Source organism: Gobius niger (genome assembly GCF_951799975.1).
Source record: "Gobius niger genome assembly, chromosome: 1".
NCBI classification, from domain to species: Eukaryota; Metazoa; Chordata; class Actinopteri; order Gobiiformes; family Gobiidae; genus Gobius; species Gobius niger.
The window spans coordinates 57470208-57491132 of record NC_136852.1 but is presented as its reverse complement, the minus strand read 5'-3'; the positions used below and the strand labels follow the sequence as shown (position 1 = coordinate 57491132).

At 41.1% G+C, this 20925-nt stretch overlaps 1 protein-coding gene across 3 annotated transcripts; it reads right to left on the bottom strand.

Moving 5' to 3' along the window:
* Window positions 1-1598: 1598 nt before the first annotated feature.
* Window positions 1599-20925, bottom strand: homer1b (homer scaffold protein 1b). Of its 3 annotated transcripts, XM_079555290.1 has the most exons (9): window positions 20252-20925; window positions 15354-15510; window positions 12334-12465; window positions 10393-10485; window positions 9022-9169; window positions 3324-3496; window positions 2825-2935; window positions 2665-2745; window positions 1599-2015 (listed from the first exon to the last, which is right to left on the bottom strand). In XM_079555290.1, exons 1-9 carry the CDS (start codon window positions 20254-20256, stop codon window positions 1824-1826), a joined length of 1092 nt encoding a protein of 363 aa, XP_079411416.1. In that variant the 5' UTR covers window positions 20257-20925; the 3' UTR covers window positions 1599-1823. The 3 variants fall into 3 exon arrangements, with proteins under 3 accessions (XP_079411416.1, XP_079411415.1, XP_079411414.1); XM_079555289.1 differs by lacking the exon at window positions 20252-20925 and having other exon boundaries at window positions 3324-3480; window positions 9021-9169; window positions 15354-15650; XM_079555288.1 differs by lacking the exon at window positions 20252-20925 and having other exon boundaries at window positions 15354-15650.

Sequence of the window (20925 nt, the reverse complement as noted above, 5' to 3'; positions counted from 1 at the left end):
CTAGTGCCACAATGTCACAAACCTCTTTCTGAATTGATTATTGTTGGTAAACAGTAAATGTGTTCTCATTCTGAGTAATAAATTGTATACGATTGTAACAGGGGCATTTACTTAAGATTCAAAGTAAGTTGCGTAAAAAACTACATTTTTTTCCCCTTAAGAGTTAAATCATTACAGTGTAACACTGCGCTAAGGACTTACACAGTGCTTGTCCTTACACCTTCATATACACAGTTGCCTTTTTAACCGCACTTCATTTACAATGCGTGAAAAGTGTCCAGTACCAAGTTCTCAGCCCATTATATCATTACTATAGTCAGAGTAAAAAACAAATAATAAATAATTGTACAATTGTATGTTCACTGTGGCGCGTGTGAATCTTGTGGCCGGTGTGGAGATGGCGCTCTGAAAGCCCTTCACTTCCACCAGGACCGCGCAGGGCTGACACACAGGGGCGCGGTCGACACTTTTGATTGGACGTCAGGATAGGGGAGTGGGTGTGTGTGGGGCGAGGGGGTCAGATCCGAGTGGAGTGTGGAACCTACATATCAATATCTACAACATGATTTCGCTGAGTAGAATACCTGATACTGTTAGATAGATACAGAGAGCTTGTCTGATATTGCTCAGTGCATGGAGCTTGTGTGTGAACTGAGAAGGCCGTGATCTTGTCTTGACAGCACAAAAAAAAAACACACGCACAGCCACACTACGTTATGTACAAACAAGTCCACTTATATGTGCTTCGAAGGCACACTTTTAAAACGGTGTCAAAAAGGCCTTGTTTTCAGTTGTCACTTTGTAGTTTTTTTGTTGTCATTTTTTTCACACACCACACTGAGTTTGGCAGGAAGACAGCTCAGTCATTTGTGATAGCCGTGGAAGCTGTCTGGATAGTCAAATCTACAACATGCCACTTGAAAATGTATGCGCGATGTGATCAGTGCCTCAGACAAAACTTTACCGAAGATGTACATTACAGCGGTGATGATCCTGCCTATTGTCTAAAAGGAAGAAAAAAAAAAAAACAATTTCCCATCAGCCTTCCGTTGTGAGTCCCGTGGACCGACTTCATCTTACGCGCGATGTCCGGTTAAGTCACTTTGGATCGGAAAAAAATCTGCTTGCAAGGCGACAATATTTGGGAGGATTTGTCAGCTTTGGCACAGTTCGTGGAGTCTAAACTGCAATTATTTCCATTTCCACTCCCGACGACAAGCCCCTCGTTGCGGCAGAAGACCGGGGTAAGCCGTGGCACTGCTCTCCCCCGTCAGACAGCAGATGGCACATAGGCACGGTTCTCAAACCAAATGTGTGTCTGAATGATGTGTGTGAAGACTCAGCCAGCCATGTGTGACATTCAAGATCATTTCAAATCCAGGTTACACCCGCCCAAGCCAATGAGAAGGCAATAATGAGGTTATGTCTAAAGCTACCTGTGTTAATTTAAAAACAAGGGATTACCTATATCGCAACAGTGGGTTCGGGAAATACCTATTCCTATGTTATTATGCCACACTGTGATACTGAAAACTGTTTTCTTTATTAGCACAACTGTAATTGCTGCAGTTGTTAGATAGGGTCTGAAAACTCAGTGTGTTTATGGTTCTATTGTAGTGTATTAATACAGGCAAATTAGTCTAGAAGAAATGATCAATTTCAGTATCAGAGAGGAACATAATAAAATAGTAATAATTAAAAGAAGAACCCGCTGTATATGAGTAAGGGCAGTGTAGTAAGAAGTTTGGGGTATTTATTCGGGTCTGTGTGGGCATGTATATCATATGGCTGTTACTGTCTGTTTAATGTCAGGCAGCAGGTCTCTAGCTGGCCTCCTCTATGAGCCGCGCCAGAGTGTCCCTCAGCTCCGTCAGCTCAAAGATCTTCCCATCCAGGAGCTCCAGCAGTGTCCGCAGACTCTTCCTGAAGTTCTCCTGCTCTTCCTGGTTCTCCTCCAATCGCTGCTCGGCTCCGGCCAGCTGCTCCTCCAGCACTCGACCGCGCAGCTCTGTTTCCTGAAATGCAGAAATGGAAAGATTTCAGATTGTGTAGGGAACCGATATCAAAATCACACACAAAGCAATCATTTTGTATTGGTCAAATTTTGATTACCGTTAGTATTGAGACTCAGTGGGAAATTATACTCATTGCCCTATTTTACTTGTAAGAATATTTCCTTAAGCCACTGTATGTCTTCTCTAGGGCCAAAACCTAAACACATTTATGGACCATTGATTCAAACTGACTCCTGTGATGCATCCCTGAATATTGGTACAAGGGATTATTTATCGTTAAAAGTGTCTCTGTCATATTATAGTGTGTACTACCTGAACATGACTTCGCTCCACAGCTAAAACTGATAATTGGGTGCCGTGACCTGCTCTATCTCTCACCACGGACACAACAATCTATGTCCAACACAGATCCAACATATCAATTCTGCCCCACCTCCCATTACTGTTTATTATTAAAGTGCAGGTCACAATTGTATCTGCATAATGACTTGTAGACTTTGTTCCCTTGGTCAAGTAAAATCAATTCTCTTCATAATTACTTCCTAGTTTTTCCAACAAATATATTCACCGCCTTTCGTTATATTCAATGTAATATAAAACTGTAAAATCGATTTCCATTCAGCACTATCAAAGTTATTGTAAAAATCACCTCGAGTTTCTGCGTGAGTGTGTCTTTCTGCTCCATAAGATCATTCATGTTTTCAAGCTCCTCCTTTAATTTTTCCATTTCCTGAGAGAATAAAAAGCAGAACTTAAATGTAAAACAAGTCCTATAAAAGATTTGTTCCATGTGTGTCGATACGGCGCACCTCTTCTCTGTCCCGTAGAGTAGCCTCGAGTTCTTCTATGGTTTGGTTCAGTTCAGTCTTCTGGGATTTGATCACAGGTGTTTGGCTGCTTTGACATTCAAGCTCTGTTACCTGTCAGGAAAGGCAGACAATAAAATGTTATGAATCCAAACCGTAGCAAAGACATAAAATTGCAAGATGTTTTTTCAAATTAGGCTTATGTCAATGCCGCTCAGTCATAATATTTACTTACAAGCGAGATTAGCAGTTCAATTCCAACAACTACTGCTACTGTGTCCTTGAATAAGACATTTCAGAATTCTTGCCCTTATTATTTAACAATGTGAGTGCATGTAAGTCAGAAATGAAAGGTTCTTTGATGTAAAACCAAGTCTTCAATATAAATGTGTCCAAATATGACTTTAATTTACCATTTACTTCTCCAAACCACTTTCAGTTCGTTTTATTCTCACTCAAAGACCATTTTTTTGGTCTGATCTTCAAAGCCACAGTGCCTCACCCGTTTGTGTAGTCTCTCGGCCTCCTCCTGGTAGGCGGCCAGTTGCTGTTTCCACTGTTTGACGTTGGCCGTGGACTCCAGCAGAGCTGCCGTGAGCTTAGCATTGTTCCCCTTCAGCGCCTCCAGCTCAGCCTCCCAGTGCTTCGTCATGGCAGGACTGTGGGGCAGAGGACAGGTACAATTTAGCAGCCCTTAATCATTCAACTCAACAGAAGGGCTTTTGAGGAAATGTTACAATAATGTGAATTCTGAACTGAATGTGTAAAAAAAAAAGGGGGGGGGGGGGGACTATAAAAACTTGGCCATACAGTTTGACATTAAAGGAGCTAATTTCTTTTCTAGTTATGGAATGAAATTTGTTTTGTCTTCCTTAAGTATATTGTAAACTCAGACATTTGTGGGAAAAACACTGTAGATCTAATTATAAAGCATTTGTAGCAATTTCATGAACTTGGAGGCTAGTTTTCTACCATTCATGTGAAAGTGACCCTGAAAAGTGACAGTGCAAGTAGTGAAATGTGCCTATAAACATGTCCCTGTTAAGAATTGGGGTACTACAAATAAGGTTAGGGATGAGTTTGTACCCCCACCAACATTTCAACTTAGTGGCTTCCTCTTTCATTGTTTGAAATGAAAAAATCAGTATAATAAGTAGAGCATTCACAAACTGAACCAAAAGTCTGTTTGATCCTAGTCTTCAGACTTCAACACTGTTGAATTTGCACAAGTACAAAAGTGTCACATACTGTAAATGCTTCCATTTTCCATTTAACGTACCGCAATTCCTAACCCAATTTGTTTCATTTCTCAACACAGTAATGAGTGACAATAGATAATTTGTGGCTTTATTTGACTCATTTTGGCCACAGTGTCACTTTCATCATTTAGATTCAATTAGATTCCCATTTTTCATACATATTTCTAAATACAAGTGAAGTCCAGATGACAGGACTGCAGTGGACACTCACACTGGAGGAGGTCACCACTACTGTCTGGAGAAGTCAAAGCAGTTTCTTTCCACAGAGGTTGTAATCTGAGATTATATCCTCAGACAGTCTGGAGTCTAATCTCGAGCCACTCTCAAGTGAAGATGAAAGAGAAGATAAAGGCAAGCAATTGACTGAAGGAGTTTTTGAGATATGCCTCTGGTAGAAAAAAAAAGGAATGTACAAGAAATCCTGTTTACGTCTGTCAAGCATTGGGGCGGCTAATATACTATAAAGACACTTTGACATTTTATAAAGATCTTGTCACTTTTACATTTGATACTCTTGTTAAAACATCTCTGCAACCTTGTCAATCATCACTTTAATCATTGTTTAGCTTGAGTTTATACAGCTGTGCTCAAAGGTTTACATACTCTAGGCAGAATTTTTGATTTTTTGACTATTTTTCAAAGAATATGAAATATAACACAAAAATTTAGTGGTTGTGTGAAGCCATTTATGGTGAAACAACTGAGTTTGCTATTTTTAAATCATAATGAAAAAGAAGGTACCAAAATTACCCTGCTCAAAAGTTTACATACCCCAGTTTTTAATACTGTGTATTGCTCCCTTTAGCATCAATGACAGCTTGGAGTCTTTTGAGGTAGATGTGAATGAGGTTCTATATTTTTCTGAGGGTAAAGAGGCCCATTCTTCTTGGCAAAAAGCCTCCAGTTCCTGGGCTGCCTTGCAGGAACTGCACGTTTGAGCTCTCCCCACAGTGGTTCAATGATATTGAGGTCATGAACCTGTGATGGCCACTAGCGGGACTTTCACTTTATTCTGCTGGAGCCAGTGGCATCAGCAAACCACCACCTTATTTCACAGTTGGTATGGTGCACTTTTCATCATAGGCTTTTCATCACTGGCCTTGTTGACAACAAAAAAGTGCACCATGCAAGACAGTCCAGGAGTTTACAGGAACTGGAGGCTTTTTGCCAAGATGAATGGGCCACTTTACCAATAGATTTTATGGGTAAAGTGATAAGAGATATACAGAACCTTCTCTACAACTACAACAAAAGACTTCAAGCTGTCATTGATGTTAATGGGGGAAATACACGGTATTAAAAACAGGGGTATGATCAGGGTCATCTTTTTTCATTATGATTTAAAAATAGCAAACTCAGTTGTTTCAACATAAATGGCTTCACACAACCAAAAAACAAAACAAAAAAACAACCAAAAACAACGTGTTGTGTTATCTTTAATGTTCTTTGAAAAATAAAAATCGAAAAATCTGCCAGGGAACGTAAACTTTTGAGCACAACTGTACAGTATATAACAGGGCATCAACCAGAAGCTGTGAAGTGCAAACCCCTTCACAGATTATAAAGTCTGATCAAAACAGCTGGATCTTCCATACTCAAAGAAGCCCCTGTTTTGTGACTGGCCAATCACTTCCTCGGAGCTCTGTTTGTGACTGAAGCTGCACGAGATGTAAAACAGAGGCAGTGACAGTGCGTAATAGTCATCAGACGATTCTCCCATTGATTTTAAACATCTGTGCACCATCATGCGTCACCACACACAGACATCTAGTGAAGCCACGGTCACAAACACAGCCCTGAGGAAGACACTTGCTTAATCACAAAAATGTTTTTTTTTTCTTTTTTGAGTCAGGGAGATTCCGCTGTCATTTGGATCGGATTTTATAATTGTCTATTCACACTGATGTTTTAGGATTTCTGTTTTGTTTTTGTTTTTTTCCTCAAAGCGCAGCTCCCGCCCTGTGTCTCAGCTGGACAGGGCCTAAAACATTGCTGAGAGCTGACATCAAGTCAAGACCATTTTGCAAAAGAAGAGGCCCACTCCCACACACTAAACGCATTCCTCCCAGCTGCCGCACAAAGAGTTTAGCAAACGGCTCGGCTCACTCTGCCCTCACACAATGATGTTTTATTCCTCTCACACTATAGCACGATGCCGCATACAGTGCAATGACACCCACTCAGCCGGAGGATCCATTTCACTCCAGACTCCCACAGTGCGCTTCTTACACAACCGCCGCCCCCTCTTGTTGAGCGCAAGTGTGTCTTCATGTGTGACGCGTACAAGGGAGACCACACTATCCTACACATGCACGTATACAAGCTTTCTCACAGTCACACGCGCTGGCTGCTACTGCTGCTGTCACCGATGCACCGCTCGCCTCTGCCAGCATTTAAACCCCACAGAGCAGCGGGAGGAGCGGAGAGCAGCAGAGACGCCAAGACGAGGAGACAGAAGCAGGCGCACGAGAGCCACGGACCAAGACTTTACGAGAGAAACCGCAAGAGTAACAAGGACATTCGATCGACTCAATTCAACACATCACATGGCAGCACAAAGAGGCAAGCACAGAAGTGAATGGAGAGAGACAAAAGTAAGTTTTTGTGTTTTCCCTTATTCAAATTTAAGTTAAGTAATGGTTTCAAATTTCAATGGATGTTTATTGTTTTAAGAAAGAGCTGTTTGTTTTTTTTTTGCTGTTTTGGAATACTGTATATTGTAATAGAAAAAAATGTAATAGGTGAACATTTTTGATTTTGTATGTTTTCATTGTGCTCCTTTAATGTTTGCTCCATTGTTTTATTGTGTTTTGTTATAGTTTAAGTTTCAATATAGACATGTATATTTGAATAATGTTTATGTTTTTATTTTATGATAAACTGTAAAAATGTGTTTTCATCATAAATAAAGACCCACATATCCAGCAGTCAATGGTGTCTATCTCTACTCGACTTTCACAACATTTACATGACAGAAGCACTTATTTCCCATAAGCTCTGAGCTGATCAGGACTCCTGACCACTGTCCAATCAGGTAGGTGTCCCGTTCCTTTAAGAAAGTGCAGCCGGTGTGGTTGCCATGGCAGCACTACGAGAAGGTGGCTCTCAATCTGCTCATCTACAATTTCTCAAGACCAAAAACACCTCCTCCTCCTACTACACCATTCACGCTAACCCGAGATCACCAGTTTTCTGACATTCAGACCCTTTGGACCGTCCACTGAGGAGCTGCCAAACTCGCCTCCACACTGTTATAAAAGCCTCGCAGCACGCTGAGGTCTGTTCGGTCCCACGCACACCTGCCCACACAGCCATGTGTATGAATATGTAATCAGTTTCTACCATTGAGGCACTTCACATAAATTCACTCACCTGTGGGCACAGGTGTAGCCCTCTCAACACCAAATAATGAACACAAATGCAAAAGTATATACAACTGTTTTATTTCAGGCTAAGATCTCACAGAACAACATCTCAGAGTATATAATTAAAGTATGCACATTTCTGACACAGGCCAAGCATTAGTAAAACATGTTAATAATGTAAGAAGACTTCGATAATGATAGAGTATTGCTGTACTGTTCTACATGCAGCTTCTTTTGCCAGGGAGAGCAGGTTTTGCTTATTACATGCTTCTCTCAAATGGCGAGTCAACCCTGTCTCCCACGCATGCAGCATTAATAGACACATCAGCAACAAGCTGCAGCGAGCAGTGGGTGTCCTCTGCACATCCCTCTCTCACTCATCTGTGTACACAGCACAGGCAGCGATGATATTTAGACAAGCACTATTAAGATCTGCTAAATGATATGCAAATATAAAAATGCCAGTACACAGTGTGTCTCGGCTTCTCCGGATTTAAACCAAAAATATGAGCATTGAAAATGTAGATACAGTTTTTGATACTGCCAGAGGATTTGTAAAACAAAAATAAAAAGCTTTGCCCAACATGGTTTTTCATAATAAAATATATTCTGAAGGAAATGGCTATATTCAGTGCAGTTTGATTATTGCAGAGTAAGTTTGAACCCTGTTTAGGTGTGAGTTGTTCAGACAGCGTCTCTCTCCTCTGTGTTCCCGCTGCCTACTTTGTGACACATGCTGTGAGTCTGTATCTGTGCCGCCCACTCCCCAGCTTTACATAAACGCCTTATATAAAATGCTTCATAGACACATTTTGATGTTGAACCTTGTCTACTTGTCCATTATATAATAAAAATGTTAATTTGGTCATTACGTAACTCTGCTGTTTTACAGAAACAGAAAATGACATCTTGATTTAAAAAAAATATATTCACTGGACACAAACATTCAGACTGTTTATAGGAAAGTGCATGCAGCGCATGCTTTCACACACTGCACTAGTCGTGGCATGTTAAACAGGCAGAGCATAGGTAAACTACTAGAATACTTTTTTTTTAATACAGTAAGCAATTGCATATCCATAGAATTTACTTTCTTTTTCTAAAACCGCTCAGTCAGTCAGTGCTGGAGGTGCCTCCTGTAGAGGATTCACTCCACAGCTTTACTCTCATCATTGCTCAGTCACTGAAGCACAGTGACCTTTTAACACCATACTTTCTGAGACTGACCTCAGACTGTAAGTTTGCATTGAGTTGTTGCAAAACTATGAATTTGAAGCAGTAATAAAGTCTTACAATGTCCCTATCAGTAGGAGCAGACCCGACAGGTCTTAAACTGCCTCCTAGGGAGAAAAAAGATGAGAGAGCAGCCGTGAATAGAGGCAGTTAAGGGCTATGTGAACCGAGACAACATCTACAGACACAGACTCGGGAAAACAGCTGAAGAGCACCTTTTGTGGATGTGATGTTGATTTGATAAACAAAATAACAAATAAAGAACATCAATAATAAGCACAGGTATTTGTTGGGCTACACTGCAGTGACAGTCACGGGGCTTTAGGTGGCGGGGGATGTTACCTGTGTGCAAAGGCCAGAGCGTTCTGCGCTGGCTCAGGACGGCTGTCGGAGTTTGGAGTGGTGTCACAGATGTCGTCTGTCCCGTTGATGCTTTCCATCGGCGGGGTCACGGGGGTAAGCGGTGAAGTGAGCTCACCGGCTGGAGACTCCTAAACACAAAGATTATAATTAAATACATTACAATACTCACAGACAGCAGTGGCTATGCTGAAGTACAGGATTGTCTCTCCGGTTACACTACTGCATCCTTAATTGACCTGAACATAAATCACCATCACACATTTTGTTCATTCTACATTATCAGCCAGAGGGGATTGTTATGTTAATTTTTCTGTATAATAACATGCTGACTACATTTTTATAGTGATTAAGCAGCAGCTTGTTAAAGGATGAGGGGATTGCAGAATGCTTATCTTTATGTCCCATACAAGCACAGTTATACGAGAGACAAATTATTTAGTTGTGTCCCAACATAAAACCAGTCCATTAGGACTTAGGGCTTAGGAATAAGACAGAGCACAATGACTGTGTCTGCTCGATGCCAGAGGACAAAAGGACAACTCAGATAAGGCCCAAAACATAGAAGTAATTCTACTCTCACATGCATTAGTCGTTTTTAATCTGTCTCCTATGGGGTTTACACATGTTGGGATTGTGACAGGCTTTAAGAATCCTTGTAAACTGCAATACATTTCCTGAACATTATGAAAGAGAAATTGTCTTTTGTGTTAGCTGGTAGCTGACTTTTTAAGATGGGAGAGGCAATAGCAAAAACATGAGCAAACCAATGACACAGATAAGATCCAGTCAAGTTGGTGATACAGATCGCATGCAAGTTGACATGTTACAATGAGCATTTTAATGCTTGACTGACTACTTTCCTAATCAGCGCATGCAGTTGCTTGGCAGGTTTGTATTTGAGAAGCACTTCCTTGTGCCGCAGAAAAATGTTTGTCACAGCAAGACAAATCTGTGCGTGTGTGTCTTGCCCTCAGGCAAAAAGACAGTATTTGCTTTAATTAGGTAAACGCTTTACCCTGAGAGCTAGTCATTTCTTCTTTTAATACAGTTAAAAAAAAGAGCACTGGCCGGTCAACCATCTATGCAGAGGGCGACACAGCTAGAAGGTCCTGTGTTCAACTCCCATCTGGACGTGTGGAGTTTGCATGTTCTCCCTTGTGTCTGTGTAGGTTTCCTCCGGGTACTCCGGTTTCTCCTACCACTAAAAATATGTACAATAGGCCAGGATGAGTGTGTTTGAGAGTGTGAATGTGGGCCAACGTATGCAAATTATCCCAAAGCTACAATCCCTGAGTCCCATATGTGTTCATTAACATGCATTGCCCCAACCAAATAAATAAACAAAATTAACCTGTGATGGAGATGTCGCCATATCCATCTTTTCTTGACTCTTCTCCTTTGCAAGCCGCGCTGCCTCTTTATACTCTGCAAACTTTTCTGCAAACTGGACAAACAGAGACATTTATTATACACCTAATGTTAGAGTTTTATGTACAATGTAGGCAGCAGATAATATCGACACGTTATTGTTACCACAACATCAGCTGACGTAATATCACAAGAAGCCGCAATATATCCCAGTGTCACTCTTCTATCTGATTTAGACATTTACACATTTTTAGCGAACACAGCCTAATTTTTTTTTTTTTTAAATGAGCAGAAGTGATGATTTTAGTCTTGTTTTGGTCCTGTTTCCATATTGTTTTAAGTCTTGTTCTTTTGTTTACATGGAGAAAATGGTTTGTTAGAATCACTGTCACATTATCACAGATTCACATTATTCAATACATTTATGGAATATTTGTATTTTTTCCTCATTGTGTGTGTATCATGGTCATTAGGCCTTATCACATGTTTCTCCAATTATAAGCAGTAAGGGGCTAAAGCATAGTTATTTTAGTCTGGGATACATTCGCTCCTTGGTGTAAGGTGAGACACAGCTTGAGTAAATATAAACCGGGTGTCTCTTTTGGGTGTGCTCCGTCTCTCACTGCAGTTAGCTCACAATAGGACGTCATACACAAGTTTGACTAATGGAAAAACTAAAGCAAGAAGATCTGGACTGGAGCCACTATGTCCAGCATTAGACCAACAATAACTAACTCAATATAATTTCACTTCAGAGCGAGTCTTATTGTCCCGCTGATACAGAAGATACAGTTCTTCAGCACTTCCACTGCAGTTATTGCAGTAAATCTAATTGCATCATACCTTGGCCATAGAGTCGACTCTACAACAGGAAATCATAAATATAATGGCATGAGAATTTTTCGGATAGGAGCATGGAATGAACTATTAACAATTACAATGAAACTAAACAATTAAAATTAAACTAAATGACCACAAGCAAATGCCTTCGAACAAAACTACCGACAACTGTGATACAATCAAACCGAATGTAGTGGTTTTGAATCCACGTCTGGCTTTAAACCAGGAGATTTGTAGCTAAATGAGAAAACAATTTTTTTTAAAAAGTTAATGATCATAAAACTATGTAAAAACCCTGGATCCAAATCTTGTCCCAGATTTACAAATATCTTTTGTCTGTTCATTACAGATATTATCTACACTGGTCTGGTTTGTTGAGGCTCTCAGTTGTTCAGGAGTTTTCCAAACCTAGTCAGTTCGAAACAGCCCAGTCTGGACAGCGTTGTCAGATAAAACTCACTGTTTCCAGCCCAATGGCCACTTAAAACCTGCTCCAAAATTACATATTTTTAATAAGCTGTCACTCTGTGGCAAGCGTGGAGGAAGAAAGTGAGAGGCGCTGCTGCTCACTGTACTTGGACGCACCTAATCATGGTTATTTAGCTCAATATAATCAAAACACATGACAAACATGGAGAATACTGCTATTGTCAATACCTCTACAGCATGCTAATATCAAAATCATGCATCATGATATAGCGTAAAGCAGCTAAATGTGTTAATTTGACAAAAGTATAGTCCAATTAGGTGGAAAATCACCCAATCTGGCAAAACAGAGTCTGGACTACTTTTACTTGTAATCTAGTTGATTGGTCAGTACTGAACATTGATCCTTATTGTACATTCCTTTTTGATACGGTTGTGGTTTCATATTGTTCTCCTCCCCAGTTCAACAGTGAGGCTTAATCACACTGCAGAGGAGAGAAACAGCCTCCCACTCCCTGAACACACAGATAGATCATCGCTTTATAAGATGCAGATGAGAAGTCTCGTTGTGTGCGCGTACGTGTGCGTTTGTATTGCGCTGCGTTGTGCTGGCATTTCGCTGGTTGTGGGCGGATGGGAGGCAGGAAGTGGGCGGTACCTTGGATAGATGATGTTCGGTGGAGAATCCCAGGCCGTAGACCGTGTTCGCTCGACTGTCCGCCCACTGGCCAAACTTCTGCGAGGTCTTTGTGAACGTCATGTTGGGGCTGATCGTGCTGTTGATTATTGCCTGGTGGAAAGAGACGACGCTTTATTAAAAAACATATTTGCCCGGGGGCCTGCATCGTATGTGTGAGAGAAAAATACTACTTTCGAGTATAAGCGAGGCGAAACATGTTGCTACGGATACAAAGTGCACATGGATCGTAATAGACAGAAAATCGTGATGTTGATTCTATGTATAATCGCCCACTTCTAGTTATGGTGTAGAAATGATATACATAGATACATAGATATATAAAGAATACTGGACAAATATAGCAACAATGAAAAAACAGAAGTAATTTGAAGTAATAATATATATTCAAATGAAACCAGATACCTTGGATGTATATATTATAAAATCACTACTGAATAATGTTGCTTTATTCCAATCCTTACTCATCAACAGCCAATGAAAGACTAAAATGCTTGTCATGTTAATGTTTTGGGTTTAATGTCATTTTCACATAGAAATACCGCACTAACACAGCCGCACGCAGTGGCTTTACAAGTTATTTAAAGAGGCAATCTAATTGTTGCATAATGCATCTTGATTTGTTAAATAACACTAATGAGGAACAAAGTAATGGACAATCAATTAGCTGTTGTGTAATGGCTGCCACTCTAAAAGCACTCAATAGATAGTGATGTGACGGGTAACTGTATGAAATCCAATTTAGTGCTGCTCTTAAAAATGAACTGTTTAATAAGTGCCGCTTCTAATATAGCTTCTTAAATTCAGACGTGTAGGAGAGTATTGCCATATCGCGCAAATCCAGTACAAGGCCAAACATTATGCAAGACCACATTGGGGCAACACAGGGAGGCGGTTTGCTCTCTTGTCTTAAAGTAAAAGGTTCAATTGTAATGCACTTTCCAGAGTGGTGTTCGGCCCTGTGTCTTTTGTAGGGTTGGGTTTCTCCATGGAAGCAGCACAGGACCAACGCTTAAAGTGCATAATGACAGGTTTTAATGCGTTTGAAAATGTGACTTATTTAGAATTTTGAATATTTTTATGACTTTGTCTGTTGACATCAGTCTGCCCAGGGACGACAGGTGGAAATTAGCACAAGTGCTACAACCCGGTACAATGCATCTCTCCCTTTTGAGGTTAATGTATATTGTACACTGTCCCTGTTCAAATAAATGAAAAAAAACTAAACTAAACTAGATGGATGACATCAGTTCCTCAGTGGTGCAATTATCTTTTTATTTCAGAGAGGGGGCAAAACTAAAGAATAAACGTTGGGCAGAAAAGTAATTTTTATTTGAATTTTCAAGCTGCTGACAGGAAGTGACATAGATAAAGGTAACGTTCCATCGCAGTTTGACTCATTGTCCAGGAAACTGGTAACTGGTATTTTTCCCACTTGAAGAAAATGATGACTTACGACCTCAGAGCGTTCCAGGTGATTGAAGTCGTATGTAAACAAAACGGCTAATGCTACAACAGTTAGCTCATACGATGCTAAAGTTATATGAACGCTTCTCCAAACCAGATATAATTAAAAACATGCCACATAACAGCTTTATGTTAAAAGCTGTGACCAAAAGGAACGTTCACGTCACTCATGCAGTGGTTTAGTTACAGATTTAACATTAGCTGCGCTGCTCCACTGGGGAACTCCATTACTGTCTTCATCTCATATACGAACTCGTAGTAGTCTTGTGGTTTCCAAGTTTACAAGTTGTATTTACCAGTTTAAGAGGCATTTTTCCAAGTGGGAGGTGGGAAATCTACCAGTTACCAGTTGCCTGGAACGCACCTTCATTTCCCATAAGTTTGTTAAGTGTGATGTCACGACTTCCGCTTCCGGGTCCTGGCAGACCCGGCAAATATGCAAGAAAAAAAACATCTTATAAACAACCATCAATATTTGTGAAACTCAACAGAGAGTAACTGAACCTACTTATTTCTCAGACTCATTAGCCAAAAATGACGCACCTACTGCTAAAAAAGTAATATTTACTCAAGTCGGTACTTCCAGGGTTAGCGTAGCTGCTGCGCCGTTAGCATGTTTCTCCGTTATCCCGGAAGTACCGATTTTGGTAAATATTACTTTTATAGCCGTAGGTTCAGCATTTTTGGCTAATGGGCCTGATAAATAAGTATGTTCAGTAACTCTCTGTTGAGTTTCAGAAATATTGATTGAGGTATTTAAGAGTTTTTTGTAGTGTCTTGCACATCTGCGACCGCAGTAGTAGAGCTGTGACGTCACCACTTAACAAACATATTGACTTAACATGGTTGGCGCGGCAACAGTTTAAAATTGTTTACCTTCTTCAGTGTCAATTCCTGTCGGTGTCCAACAAGGAAGTAAATTTATAAACATCACAAAAATGGCCAAAATCTTAAATATAACCGTGTTAACTATGTTTTAGCAAACATTGTGTCTAGTGTGTCATAATATGAGTGCATATTATGCACTTTAACGTGAGCAGAATTTTATTGTTTTGGAAACCTCATCTGCGTATTATTAAAACAACGCTTCCATGACGAGGCATTTGCAAAAACACAGATGGTCTCGCCAAATCCTGCTCTAGGGGGTCATAAATACGTGCACCGTTTCGTCTGGAGCTCGCATCGATATACGCAATGATATATAGACAGGTTTGAGACAGGAAGGGCATCTGAAATCAAACTAAAAACTAGAGATTTATGACAGAATCATTATTTTCTCATTTTACCTATTTTTATGGCTCCTATAAACAAGAATCTCACAAGAATCAAAGCTTTAAAGTGCTGACAGTCAGGCGCACACACACGAACACTAGCTCGCCGCATAAACAGTGAAATATGAGCCCTCAGTCTTGGCTGCTGCTCTGAGCACTTCCAAAGCCTGGACCTCGGTAACATCATTAATTATGATACGGCCATTAAAAGTAAAACCGTTTAAAACATCTGGATGCCCTCACCTTGGTGCCGTCGAGGCTGATGATGCGGTACACATTTCGGGTGCTGTCGTAGAAGTAGGAGACCGTGACTGCGTGCTTGCTCGTGGGCAGCCAGTTCTTCTTAGTGTTCGGGTCGATCTGGAAGACGTGGGCCCGGGTGCTGTAGATGGGCTGCTCCCTGAAGGGTACAAAAAAGAAATGGTGAACCTCTTTGTGCCGCAAAACCAGCGTCTCGCCGAATCCGGCCGATGCGGGGGGGTTTGCTTTCCCAGGTAACTGAATGACAAGCTCCCCATTCTCCATAGTTGCACCCCAGGGAGTGACGCTGTCAGCGGATCAGGAGCTCTTTTCTTACGCTCATGGTTAATATCCAAATTTCTGCAAAAGCTACATAAAAAAAAAACAAATCAAACACGCTTGCAGTTATGGAGTTCCTGGGTTCAGTTTCTATTTCTATCAAAGTTAGTGTCGCCGTTGCCTGTTCGGATATGGGAATGTCTGCAGCTCGAAGGGAGAGGGTCACACAGGGGAGCACTGGCGAAACAGAGAGGGCTAAAGGCTAATTATAGACAGTAGGCCACCGTCTACAACCAAACACAGACAACCTGCACGGACTTGACTTTCACAGATTCATTGACACAGATCCACAAACCTATTCTTTAAAAAAATAAATGAGGACAGAATAAAACTGAATCCACTGATTAATAAACAACCATTGCATCCACTGAATCTACAATGGAGAACGGTTACAAAAAGAAATTTGGAAGAATAATTCAAATGTTTCATGGCAGAAACTCTGTGTCCATGGATTACATTTGTGATCAATAAAAATGGATTGACCGAGTTGTACTGATAGCAATACAGCTGGGGTGGTTTCAATATACGCTCGTTCAAAAACATTAACAGCAGAGTGAAATGAATAGCATTAAGCAATGACACCGTGAGAGAAAGAACTATGAAGCAGAAGTATTTAAGCTAAAAGCGCATAATACATGACCTTGACTTCCTTATTGATCTCTGGCTCGATTAGCATTTTCTCCATTTACTGTATTCCACGGAGTAATCTGTCTCCAAAGGGCCTTTTATTTATTCATTATTTATTTTTTCTCACTTTCTTTGCATTTCTAGTCAACACCCTACCTTTCCCCTGGTCCCAAGTTTGTCCTGACAGGGCTCCCAAAGTATGATTGTACTATATCTACAGTCAATACACAGACATAGTTATAAAGCGCAAGGGTGCACACTGGGAGATATTCTAGGATGGCAGCACTGGCAGAGCAGATAGAGAAGTGCTTACACTGCACTGAGGGGGTGATGGGGGACATCAAAGGCCTGCTGTATAAATTAATATTAAAATTCAGCAGCTGCACCCTCCTGTGTGTGATTAACCAGGAAAGAAAGAACAGGGAGACAGCGAGGGCAAAGTCAGACAGAAAGAGGCACTTGGTCAAATGGGTAGAAATAAATGGGGGGGGGGGCAGCCCGAGAGGGAATTTGAGATGTTTCTGGGAAGCGGTTTGTGTAGAAATGATCATGATAGTGGACCGAAGCATAAGTGGCAAAAGTGTGAGTCACTTGAACACAGCACTGTCCGTATGATCCGCGTAATAGCCTCTTGGCAAGTGGCAGCGTTTTTATTACATAATTTGATGGTGCCTTGGCAGATTTTTGTGCGCTTTCTTGAATACAGTAATTACCACCAGATAGTTTTCACTGCTATGTTTTAATTTCTGACATTATGTAGTTGTGTTCAAGGTCCAAAATGACGCCCATAGATCTGAAATTAAATGTGTATTTCCTCCTACATGTGAACAGTGAAAGGACAGTTCGGGGTAATGATAGGATTACAAGGAGCTTAAAAATGCAAATGTGTTTTGGCAAGCACATTGGTTTGGTTTGTTTCTCTGATACCATATCTGTAAACTTTGTATCTATGTATTTGTACAAAATCCGTCAGTGTTGATCCAATAATTTCTCCAGATATTGAGCTATAGGTTTATGATCAAGGTTCTTGGAGACACCTTTCTAGATACTCTATGAATAGGAATCGCAATGGCAATGGCAACCTTCAGTACTCATGTGTCTCCATTTGACTGATAGCTTATAAAGATAATCTATACTCCCCATGTTTGGTTAGCATTACAGATGACAGATATTGCTGGATTTTTTTTTTTTTTCTTCTTCTTCACATTTTAAACAAAAAAGGAAAGGTGAACAATAAATCGGTCATACACACACGTGATTACCGAGGGATTCAAATGCAAGTCATACATTTAAAAAAAATAATACAAAAAATTCAATTGCTTTACGGTTTTGTCCCTTTGCGCTGACCAGTATGAGCATGCGCACTAGCCTGTTTGTCTGTGGTTTGAAGACAAAACAGCCATAGAAAAAAAATACTTTCACGCCCTGTAGACAGTTTGGAATGTCCCCTAAGATCGATTTATTTGCTAGAGATATACTAGACTCTCCATTGGCTTCCTCACAAACCGGAAAGACAATCTCATCACAGAAGTGAGGTGGCAGGTAATTGGCTAATATGACGATCGCTTGATCCACTCAGCAGCAAATATCCCTCCAAAAGTCCATCCTCTTCCAGCGATTTAAACCAAAGCCTTTCCAGTTTGATTACTGTGCTAAGGAAATTTGCAGGGCAGTAATAATCTGATTTTTGCCAGGTTAGAAGGAAGGGTTATCATTCAAAACTACATTGATTAGTTAATTAAATAAGTTACAATGGTCACTCGTGTTACATAAAGGCATTTGAAGGTAGACAGACATCAGTGTGTGACGTCATAAATCAAAAAGTGTAGAGCAATGTAAGAATGCTCGAGGTATTTTACTCTGAAAGATTAAGAAAGACTAACATTATTAGCTTTTATGGAATGTTTTGTTTAATTTATTGGACTAAACATGTAAGTGAGTGACATACTTCGATCGCCAGAGAAGATTTCTCTTGGTAAATGGTAAATGGCACTATGACCTGCCCTTTAACATGAGAAAATGCTGTATTATGCTACTGTATAACCACAGAATTATTAGTACAACGACATTGATAGTATTTATGGGTCTTCGTTAGGAGCCGAAACTTTGGGATCAATGTCAAGGAGTTGTTCAAAAGTCCTACCACTGAGGCACAAGCTTTATCATCACCCCAGCTTTCAGGAGTTCTAGGTTTTAAATAAAACATAAAACGTTGAGCCACGATTTCGTATGAAGAAAAAACGCCTACAAGTGCCATGCTTAGTATGTGTTTGTATGAGATGTGTGACTTGATCTGTTGCTATGCTGTCACCACTTCGTACGATTTGATGAGAAGAGCCTCGTTGTGTGCGAGACTGCTTTAAAAGTTGTGTGACCAGTTCAGCTCCAGTCTGGTTGCCTTAAATGACCCATAGAAGCCGAAGTTGACCTCCTTCAGGTTCAGCTGCAGATAATCTTACTTATGCTTGAGTGATGAATTTAAGTTGTGAGGGTTTTTCCGGTTTAGACTAACTCTAACCCAGTTTGGTCTATTTACGACCCTTTTAACCCCATATTAGTCCTGACTTGATCTTAATCTAGGCCTTGAGATACTTGGAAGGTCAAATATTTTATGACGTGGTACTTGTTCTGAATATTTTGCGAACGATAGCCTCCTGAACACCATCCCAGCGCCCCCTTATTTCCCCCTTCCCTGTAAGCCTGACCGTGAGAGGGAGAGAAACAACAGACAGAACAAAGTGAAAGTCTGACAGAGACAAAACCAAGTGAACATTAATTGTATTTGCCCCAGGAAATGTGCGCACACCAGTGAGAGATGATAGGCATCTCCAGTTCTCTGCTATTAGAGCTGTGAGTGGTGTAACATGACCCATATCTGCAGAAAGCTATCCCATATTCAAACTCTTCCTATGCTTAAATACATCTGTGCATTTTTTCAGGTTAAATTTAATTCTATTGTAGATCAATTGAGACATTGAGTTAGTTATGTAATAGTAATTTGGTCAGCGTTCTGCCAATCCCGAACAAAGCACATCAGTGAGAGCTGAGTGGGAGAGTGAGCGATGCCTGTGTTGTAGGAGGGCAGAGTGGGCGTCTACAGTAAGAAGTTTACTGTGAAATGGGAAATAGTTGATGCACAAGTTTTGGCTGAACCCTAGAAACACTCCATGCCTGTGATGCCTTCTTAACTCCCAGCTGTGCAGCTAATCACAGTGAACAGGGAGTAACACATGGGGCAGGTGGAATGGGGCTTCTGAGCTGGGATAAGGAACACACATCTTCTGATGATGGGCGCCTTCTTTGGTGGAAGAGCTGACATTATACAAACCTACACTTAACAGCAGTTAGGCATTGACAAATCACTGTTATTTTATCCTCCAAACCAAGAACAGCGTGCACGTTGCAGCAGCCGAGCCACAGACTCATTGTTAAACTGTAAAAAGGCTGCAGTTGCTGCACATGCCATCATTCAGAATTACATAACTGTCTATATGAGTAGGTGGGAGTAAACAGAGGGGACCAGCAGAACAAGGTCCGGCTTCTGTGAGGATCTTAAGTCATTAAAAAGAAATCAATCTAAAGGTTGTGTAAAGTACAACACATCTTCAATTTCGATCAAATCTGATCTTTAAGTTTCACATTTAAAAAAAACTTAACCTGCTGCATTACAGAGGGCCTGCGGGGATTTTCTTTCGTATCAAACGTTTTATGGTTAGATTTTGTGCGTAAAAGCATCAGCTCAGACAACAATTTAGAGGGCCTCTTCAACCTCACCTTGCCTTTATTAGTCATAGGCTATTTGTCGCATATCGGGGTTTTGCTGTAATGCTTGATGTGCTTTCCAAACCCATGAAGTTCATCCCGGTGAGGCAATCGCAGCTGATGTGAATACAGAGCGGTAAGAGAACATGCGGTGGGCTAATAATGACACTCACCCCATCGTTGTGGTTGAAATGGAAGGTGACACCAGACCACTGAGCCTGTCCCTCGGTAATAAAAACGACTGTGTTGGGTCGGCGGCTGACTGATGTTGTCTTCAAACGACAGTCTCTCCGCTGTCACAGTCGGTGCGTCTGCAGGAATTTGATGACAACTGCTCCATTCCCCTCCGCTGTCACCGCATGAATTCACACATCCGTGTAGCTCCGCACATGGCACGGACCGAACACCAGCTCTTTTTCACGCGGCTCTGTCTCCGAGCGTTGAGCGCGTAGGCTGGTGATGGAGCGTCACCAGAGGCGCAGGGGCCGGTGGCGGCAGCGACGTGTAAATCAGACCCTTGGATGAAGGGTGGAGAAGACGCTGCTGGATATTCTGAGCCGGAAAAGACAACCCTCGTTTAGCCAGAAAAGCTCAGCATCACACTATTCACCCAGACTCGCGCGGTGCCTCTCTCTCTCTCTTATTACCATAGGCTCGGAGGCTACACCCCCACTCCTCTCGCCTCCGGACAAAATCTCTGTCAAGCACGTCTGATTTCCAGCCCTTTTTAAATAGCCTAACATTTGCTACGCTGCAACACTTTACATTGGTCCAGTTATTATGAGCTGGTTGCGCATTGATCAACCTATCCACAAACCCCACTGCACCCCGCCCCCCAGACCGCTCC